Source organism: Drosophila willistoni (assembly GCF_018902025.1).
Source record: "Drosophila willistoni isolate 14030-0811.24 chromosome XR unlocalized genomic scaffold, UCI_dwil_1.1 Seg144, whole genome shotgun sequence".
Taxonomy (NCBI): Eukaryota; Metazoa; Arthropoda; class Insecta; order Diptera; family Drosophilidae; genus Drosophila; species Drosophila willistoni.
The window spans coordinates 6,107,657-6,117,155 of record NW_025814057.1 but is presented as its reverse complement, the minus strand read 5'-3'; the positions used below and the strand labels follow the sequence as shown (position 1 = coordinate 6,117,155).

The following is a 9,499-nucleotide window of genomic DNA, read 5'->3' as shown; positions in this document are numbered from 1 at the left end:
TCAAGCATTATTCTATCCACTTGTCAGAATGTTTTCCAACTTTGGTAACAAACAGCTAACTAAAATTGAAATGCCTTCTCTAGAGGAATAAAACTGAAAGAAACAAATTGCAATTTGCACATAACAAAGAGTTGTGCAAAGCCGACTTGATGATACTCTATGACCAACAAAAAAGGAACATAAAAACGATATTTTTGTCTTGTTTATCTTGAAATTGATAAGCGAATTGCAATTCTCAAGTCGACCTCGAAGGGAAGTATATAGAAAATGCAATCGAAAATGAATAATAATCTTTGTTGTTGTTTTTTTTTGTTTTTTTGTAGAATTTTGTTCAGTTCACAGAGACAAATAATTGGCATTACATCAAATTAATATATGGATTGACAAATATTGATTTGCAACTAGTTTTATTTTGCTTTTAGTGTGGTATAATTTAACAAAATGTATAAATAAATTTTAATTAAAAAGGTGTGCATTTTATGTGTGGTTTTTTGTTCAGAGGCCTATTTAAATAGTTAAAACATCTACACTTAACGGGCATTTTAAAATTCCATAAATATTAAAAAATATCAACAGGGCCTTACCCGTGGCCGTACCAACCATGCCATGCCATATGGATACAACCGGTGACTACTTTCTCCCTACATGAACATTCACACACGAACGCATTAACTTTTATTGGCATCGCACTACGACTGACCTACTTTATATAAAACTTGCCACACAGACACACTCACACACACACACACACATATATGGCACACCTGCTGACATCTCCGCCAAATACAAATACAAATACAACTACAGCCAGCAGCAACAGCTACAAGAACAACACGCTGTAAAACCCGTGTGCACACAGCAAGTGAGCTTTGATCTATGGGCCACGGTATTTTCACTTTTTCGTGAAGGTTTTGCGCGCAAGTTTTCACAGCGCCCAACCAACCAACCAACATCATCGAAGAAACAGAGACAGCAAGAGTGTGAGAGAGAGAGAGAGCATGAGTGCTTGAAAGAAGGAGAGAGAGTAAAAAAGTAATTTCTTCACTTTCCACGTTAATTAAATTAACACAGCAAGAGCTTTTCGCACGCCCCTTTTTGGCTGGCCCTCCATTACCCTTCATCATCATCATCAACATCGGCCGACGCCGTTCTCTCATCAGCGGGCAACAAAACACCAGCAGCATCCTCCTACCAACCAAAAGGCAAAGAATCAACAACCGGACGGACAGACAGCAACTAAAAGCAATCACTAGAAGAAGCTTGTTCTTAAAGCTCAATTCAAAAGATAAGTTATTGCAAAAACATTTTTGCCAAATTACAATATGTAAATGTATTGGTAACAAACAACAAGCCTTGACTTTAACTCGATTACCCTTCCAAATTGAAGTGACTCCATGGCGTATACGTAATCATAATGTGAACATATTTCTATTTACAATCAATATGCCCATTTCGCAAGAGTATAGAAATCTAATGAAATTAAATCATATTTAGCCACATAAAGTACAGTTAATCGATAAGCAACAACAATAAAAGGACAACCCCCTCAAACACACACCCACACACACACACGCATAACCCGTCTATTTTGGTTAAATGCTACTTGAAATTCAATAAATCAAGGTTTATGGTCGAATATATATATTTTTTTGTGTGTTATATCATATGAATACATAAAACTCTCATTCGAAATGCATGACACAAAACAATTTAAAATAATTCAAAAAGACCCTTGCGGATAGCCGCAAACAAGCAAAACTGCCAGATGGCAGTAGGGCAAAAAGACGAAGAAGAAGAAACAACCAGAAGAAGAGAGAAGAAAAAAACCGGAGTATGTACATATAAATGTGAGTATCTTGCAGATACATTTAGCTCAAGCCGAAGATAAAGTGCGTGTATGCAAGGAATTATCAAGTGTTGTCGACACAATCACACACACATGCACACACACACACACACACTCTAGCAGTGACTACTAACTGTAAGGCACTACAAAAGGACTGACACTAAGAGAGCTTATGTAAAGTGAAAGTGTGTGCGCGGGCGTGTCATAAGAAAGTGTCCATCCTCTCACTATAGTTATCTCCATCTCCTCTCCTTTGCTGTCCCTCTTACCCTTGCTCAGTGTGTGTGTGTGTGTGTGTGTCTGTGTGTCGCCTTATGCACGACGACAATAAACGAACTTACACATGCGAGAAATGCTTCAAGCAAACGACCGGAAAGGCATACATAAATAAGTTTCCGGATTAAGCCTCACACACACGCGCCCACCTCGTCTTGGCCAAGTTGGCGCAATAAAACCAAAATGAAACTGGCCACGAAACTTTTTCTTGTCTTCTTTGCTAAGAATCATGTCTAAGATATATATTGCTTGCAGCTATTTATATATGATTAGAGCCAAATTCATTGGAAATATATATACAAACATACATATACAAAAGACAATTTCAAATGAAGGATTCCAATTACATATGGAGAAAGATAGGGAAAGAGCGAGAGAGAGAGAGACAAAGAGAGCGAGCGACAAAGTTAAAATTAAGACCATAAATCAGAGAGACATTAGATTACAGAATATAAAGCAGCGCATTTTGAGTTTTCAAAAACATTTGAAATTCATTCATATCATTCATTGTGGGCTTTTCTCAGTTGGCTTCACACAAGTGAGTATAAATATTGCATAAAGCATTTCCCCTTTCGCTTGTATTTGTCGTTGGCATTTCATTTTTTCGTCTTTTTTTTTTTTTGTTTGCTTTCTTTTTTTATGTCATATAGCACAGGATTGCGTGAAGAGAGAGGTGGCAGGCAAACCCCTGTTTGCCTCTTCTGCCACATTCACATTCAATATTCAACAGTCTCAACAAATTACTTTAACCCTTTTCATAGCCCGCTTGATGCCCTAAAGGCTTTAAGTCATTTGTCAAAAACATGCAGAACCAAAAAGAAAAAAAAAAAAAAAAAGACGCCAGCCAGGATATAGTGGCTGACTGGCTGGCTGACTGGTAGGCAGGCAGGCAGGCAGGCAAGCTGGATGGCAGGATATAATATAATATGAGCCGAGTCACTTTCACACTTTCTTACTTATGCAAATGTTATACGTCGTATCCTCATTTCTATATTGGCGACTCAAGTGCGACGGCGGCGGCTGTGAGAAGGAATAATAAAAATAACACAATATCAGAATCAGAAGAAGCCCATTGCCCTTTGGGAAAAAAAAAGACGGCAGGCGGATGGATCATTGCTTGTCAGCTTTTTCGCACACATTAAGCCTACTTTATTTTTGGCTTTTGTCAGATTAAATTACACCATTTGGCCAGACAGAGATGACAGGGGACGGACAGATAAACAGGGACCCACATTCCCCTCACCCACCACCATGGCTTGGAGAAACGTGTTGACATATCTCAATGAAGAAGATGAGGATGATGATGATGATTATGCCAGAAAGAAGAATGAACCAAATTCTTAACAACAAATGCATGTAAGACATGAAAAATCAATTTCAAATGCAATCATACATAGAGACAGAGAACGAGACACAGAACAAGACAGACAGAGAGAGAGAGAGAGAGAGAGACACGTAGAGAAATTGAGGCAGGTAAAGAAAATCCCATTTATTTATTCCCTCATTGCATTGAGTTACCCTTTCAATAAACTTGCTACACATAAACTTTCACCCAAAAACTTAATGGCCACCAATTTGCGTTAGTTGTTCCACCCACACTCCCATACATATCTCTCCCCAAAAAAAAGATATGTTCTTTGAGCAAGAAACCGCTTGGTTATCAGCGATGTACTAGAAACCAATACCGAATGAACGAACATTTCTCCTAATTGTATCAAAGAGCTGGCGAATGAATTTATGGGCTCCAACTATTAAATGTCTAAGCTGCTTCTCCTTCGAGGCCGAAAACCCACACACTCACACACACACACACTGAGACTCTGTCTGTCTGCAGCAACGGCTGTGTTTTATGAGCCACAAAACCAAAGGCAGAAAGAAAAAAAAAAAAAACAAAATGGACGACTAAAAAAATACAAAAAATCCTCTGCAACTGTGGCCAACCGCAGTTTTCTTCTTTTTTTTCGTTATCTGGTCAGCACATTATAAAAAATTCAATTATAAGCTTTTTATAATGGCTTGGGTTCGGTTACACCTGGCGTTTCTTCTTGTTCGACACTAAAATATACCTTATCTATTGCTTATGGCCCTCGGTTAAGTGCTGCTTTTCGATGCGATCCTGTGAACTACAACTAGTCACGGCACTTTAGAATGCGTTAAGTGGTGAAAAGTGTTTCGAATTTCACGCAGTTAACAAAAAGAGTGGGACATGACATGAAACTAAAATCGAATGGAGAAACATACATATAAGTTTTGGTTCATCTCAACTTAGTTGGCACAAATAAGTTTCACTGACCATAAATATCTGTCTTTAAACTAATAGGAAAAGTAAAAACTGAATGCCAAATCTAATGGAGAAGGAGCCAAAAAGACTAAACAAAGTTCAAATTAAAGTTATTAAAGCCTTGAATACTTACTAGTTAACCTATCGGATTTAAAACTTTAAAATTAACTCATTTGACTTTCTTTAAACAGTTTATAGTTTGCTAGTTTAGTTCTCGAATAAAACATTTTTCTTTTAACTCTGGTGGAATTAAAATCATTTCTTTTGTCATTGTTTAAATAAAAGATCCTCCGTATGATAGTAGATTATTATCTTATGAATCCTTTCTGACTTAAGCGAGGATTGGTTGGCTTTAATTAGAACTTATTCTTCTTTTCTGTCTCTGAAGCCATTCGAATTGTGGAGTAAAATGGGAATACGCTCAAAAAATAATCTTGAAAATAGTTGACGAATCACATTGGGATAGCTAAAGCTATAGCAAAAAGTTATTGAACCATTAACAATTTTATTAAAAATGTTTCTTTAACTCGAAATTTATTCCAATGGGTAAAACGAAAGATACTCGATAAATGTACTATATGTAGGTATATTAAACAGCTTTTGGGGATGGACATTTGCATAAGATTTTTTGATCACCTGCACCGGATTGTTTCATATGATTCTGATTTTGATTGTAATTCAAACGACGTCGCCTGTTTCGCTCCTTTTTGGACAATTTCAATAACTGTTCCTTGCCAAAAGCAATCGAATTTTCTGCATGTCTATCGAGCATCTGCATTGGATGGATCAGCATACGATTGGCCTGATTCAAAGATGGATTATATGGACTACATTCAGCAGCTGTGGATGCATAGGACGATGGGGCTTTGTTTGATGGGCGTTTGTGTGAATTTTGTACCTGAACCAGCTGGTTGGCGGTAACGCGTTTCATGGCAATGCAATGGCTACAAATGTGGGGCAAGAATATCTCAGATTCATAGCCATTGCATTCCACTAGCACCACTTTTCCGTTCAAGATCAATTTCAGAGTAATGCAGGGATGCTGCAATTGTTGTTGTTTTTGCTGGAGCTGAAATTGCAATTGGGATTGCAACATTAAACCATTATCCATAATGGCCAGAGGCGCCAAACCAACCGTAGCCGTTGTTACCTTCTGTTGACCACCGCTGCCACCACCACCCATCAATCGCTGTGATCGACAATTCTGCCTCAGGCGACGTCCAGCCAGATTGGTTTCGCTCTCGCGCAATCTTCGCTGTCGACTGTGCACCACATTCTCCAGGACAATGCGTCCATGCAGAAGCTGAGGCAGAAAGATCTCCGACTCGTGGCTGGGCTCTTCCACCAGAACAACGCTTCTGCCCGATAGCAATTGAATGCGAAATGGCAGAGGATTTGTAGACATCATCCGTTTGGGCATATTGAATGACCAATGTTTCCAAAGTCAAGGATTAAAGTCAGTTTGGTTAATTGTTTTTCTTGTGCCTCTGTTGTTATTATTATTGGCTGTAATCGAGCTAGGTTTGGATTTTTTGAATTTCTTCAATTTTTGTGTCTAAATATTTTATTTTAATTAATTTTGTGCAAAGTTCGATCTGTCACATTCATTGATTTTGATCACAGTTGCCAGAAAATTACTTTAAGAGACAAAACCCCTTTATTAATTTACCTTTTATTAATTTGGTATACAATTTAGTTTATTTTGAATTTCCTTAAAGAGCATCTCAAGTAACCAAATTATTTGCAATTAGAGTAACTTAATAATTGATTGGTTTCAAAATCAATATGAAAATTTCAATTTACGCTCACGACCTTTGAAATAGTTGTCTATTAATTGTTAATACATGAGATGAGAATATTAACTATTAATGGACAAATAAGAGAAAGGGGCATCAATTCAGTTTAATTTTACTTAACCGACTATTTCAAATGCAGTTGAAATGAAAGTTACCTGTTTTTGTTTACTCATTGAAAATATTTCACCTAAATTCGAGTCGAACTTTTGCTGAGTTCTTGATTGGGACGTCAAATCCAGGAGAAACCAAACCTTATAAAAAATATATACATTTTATAGAGAATCATTGATTGCAGCCGATTATATACATCTTCTTATCACAGAGGTTATGATTTTATTCTCTTCAAAGTTGAGACACTTTAGTTGACACTAAAACGACTTAAATCAAACAATTGAAGTAAGTTATTTAGCCAGTAATTTCTATTCTATATTTCCTAAAGCCGATTATCATTAATATGTAGCTGATACACATGTAAAAAAAAAACTAATAATGTGACCTCTAGTGGCAAATGAATCATTTCAAACACAAACATAAAATTGGCCGTAAAAGCTAAACACACAAAACTAAAAGAAATGGATTGATTTACCATTGAAAAGAGACTTTTCTATTATTATGTTAACGATAGCAATATTTTGTGTTTGCATTGCCTTTATTATATTTATTCTATTGTTGAATAATTAAATTATTTTCACTGCTTGTGAATTTTTATAATGAATATATACAGTTGTAAATATTGCTTACATTTCCACGTAATTTCTCTTACTCTTTCACTTTTTCTCACTCTCTCTCTCTCTCTCGTTCTCTTTGTGTGTTTCTCTCTGCCTCTATAAAATTCTAAATTTAACCAATTGTAAACGTGTTGTTTGCATTTCATTAGAACGAGCCATCATTGCGTTAGGTCAGTTTAACAAGCAAAAACCGGCTTGGCAGCCAATTGATGATGGGTACGTATCTTATCAGGGGGTGTAGGTAGGAAGGGTGATTAAAAACAACGATTACTCACTAAGGTATAACGTGGCCTTATTTTGGTATTTATTATTAAATAAATTCAATTTCACGCTCAGTGCAACAACGAAATGTCTAGCGTGCATATGTTGGAGCTTCCCGATGATTGCCTCTATTATATATTCAATTATCTAGAGGCAGAAGATCGTTTGAAATTCGCTCAGGTCTGTCATCGATTCAAACAGGTGTTCGTCGCAAAGCTTAGAAAAAAATATTGTGACTATAGTTTAGAATTAAAGTGTCAACGACTCGAATTGCTTGAGTTTTCAATGTGTCGTGAGATTGTGGAACGTTTAAGTATTAATTTAGCTTACTTTGAACTATATGAAGTGCATCCAATCAACATATCGCTGAAACTGTTTCACATTGTATGTGGCAGTTCGTTGGATATGGAAAATCTACGATATTTAATTGTTCACGATCCCACAGGTAGAGTACAAACAGTTGAAAAGCCCTTTGAACAGATCTTGATGGCTGTGGCACATTTAGGTCAATTGAAACGACTCGAAATTCATGCCAAAGCAGGTAAGTTTCAAACGAATGATGTAAGCTTTCTTAATAAATTGTTGTTGGTTTTTTTTTTCTTTGTAGAGTGCTCTTTGGAAAATCTAAGTCAGTTGAAACATCTGGAGGAATTGCAATTGCATTTACCACATATTGAAGCTTCAACATTGAGCAAATGTTGTCAATCCAATTCAAATCTACGTGTACTTTATCTGCAATATAATTGCGTAAAAAGGAATCTAAAACAAATTGTACCACATTGCAAAAATTTGGAAGTGCTAACATTTGGTATGGCTGCTGAAGCCTCTGACTTTAAGCCATTGGCTAATCTACCCAAATTGAAAGAGCTCACACACTCGGGCATAAGGAAAAGTGGCTCCTTTCAGCCATTACTAAGAGCTTTGGCCAACAAATCACAATTGGAACGTTTGGTCATCAGTGGAGTTAGTCTAAATATGCAAGAAGCTGAGGAAATTGTACAAATCGATAGTTTAGTCAAATTGAAATGCTTCTGCTCCTCCATTCAATGCGTAGAGATGCTGGCAAAAGTGTCAAAGCTCGAGGAACTTTGTCTATGGATGTCCACATCAGAGGATATAACCCATGCCCTACTCAAAATTGTCATCAATTGTACAAATTTGAAACTTCTCTTTCTGGCTGGGGGACATGTTCAAAGAGATTTTGTTGGCCAAGTGCAAAAACTAAAGGTTGGGCGAATGCTTAAACTGCAGATACCATTTGTTCAACAGCAATTGAATGAGGTAACTTTATGCTAATACCATCTAGTGTCCATTTATTTATGATTCTCTCTCTCTCTCTCACTCTCTCTCTCTTTTTCCTAATAGGAATGCACTAAAGTCAATAAACTCAACAAGTGGACTGAATTTTAGATGTGAATAATGTACCTTAGAGCTTTATTTTTCAGAGTTCGGATATATGTCAGTTTGTTCTTACTCAAACAAAAAAATTAACCATTCTCTTGCAGTCAGCTTAAAGGAATTTAATCTTGCCAATGACAGGAAAAAGTAAAGCGACAGATCTCATGAAACGAAACGGAATCGTTAGAATCTAATTTAAGATCTAATCAGATATTGTTAATAATATTCCTATGACTTAATGTAAGATTAAATAATTTTTTTTCCAACTATTTATTATTGAATGCTTTTTTAAGCGATAACATCAAGGTTCTGGATAATAATTTGAACAACAACAAGAACAACAACTAATCAGACGGAGAAAATGAAAAAAGCATAACTTTCAAAGTTTATAATAGGAAAAATAAAATTGAAATGAATTTCAACAGGAACCTGCTTATAATTGATTGATTTGTTTGTTTGCTTGTTTGTTTGATTACTTTTATCTGGCATTCATCCAATCAATCTGTTCATCAATAAGAATTTTCTCAAACTCCAAACTCAAACCCATTTCCACTTTACAGTTCAATGAACTGACCACAGAGAAACTGATGTTAGGTGGCAGAGGAAGGCGTTGCCGATAAGGAGGAGGAGGTGGAGGAGGATGAGGAGAGCTTGAAGAGACACTTCAAGTGTAAATTTGAAATGAAATCAGTGATAGATTCTCTTCGCTACACAATATAGCAAACATATAAGTAAATTGTACCTAAGTATATACGACATTCTTCACTTTCCACAACATGCAGCATCAAGCCTCTCTTTCTCTTTCTTTCTCTCTCTCTCTCTTTCTCGCTCTCTCCGTCTCTTTCTTTTGCTCCCTTCTAATATATGTCTCTCCCTCCGTTTCTCTTCTCTGATTTTATGGTCTTTTGATACA

At 36.4% G+C, this 9,499-nt stretch overlaps 2 protein-coding genes across 4 annotated transcripts; one reads left to right on the top strand and one right to left on the bottom strand.

Annotated features, from left to right (window-relative positions):
* Positions 1-4,920: 4,920 nt before the first annotated feature.
* Positions 4,921-5,918, bottom strand: LOC6639289. Its single transcript, XM_023181641.2, has one exon. It carries the CDS (start codon positions 5,821-5,823, stop codon positions 4,993-4,995), a length of 831 nt encoding a protein of 276 aa, XP_023037409.1. The 5' UTR covers positions 5,824-5,918; the 3' UTR covers positions 4,921-4,992.
* A 598-nt stretch (positions 5,919-6,516) lies between these two features.
* LOC111519759 lies at positions 6,517-8,842 on the top strand. 3 transcript variants are annotated; one of them, XM_047012028.1, is made up of 4 exons: positions 6,517-6,595; positions 7,634-7,729; positions 7,796-8,469; positions 8,554-8,842. In XM_047012028.1, the coding sequence occupies exons 2-4, from the start codon at positions 7,675-7,677 to the stop codon at positions 8,596-8,598; spliced, it is 774 nt and encodes a 257-aa protein (XP_046867984.1). In that variant the 5' UTR covers positions 6,517-6,595; positions 7,634-7,674; the 3' UTR covers positions 8,599-8,842. The 3 variants fall into 3 exon arrangements, with proteins under 3 accessions (XP_046867984.1, XP_023037434.1, XP_046867985.1); XM_047012029.1 differs by lacking the exon at positions 6,517-6,595 and adding an exon at positions 7,322-7,368; XM_023181666.2 differs by lacking the exon at positions 6,517-6,595 and having other exon boundaries at positions 7,276-7,729.
* Positions 8,843-9,499: the final 657 nt, after the last annotated feature.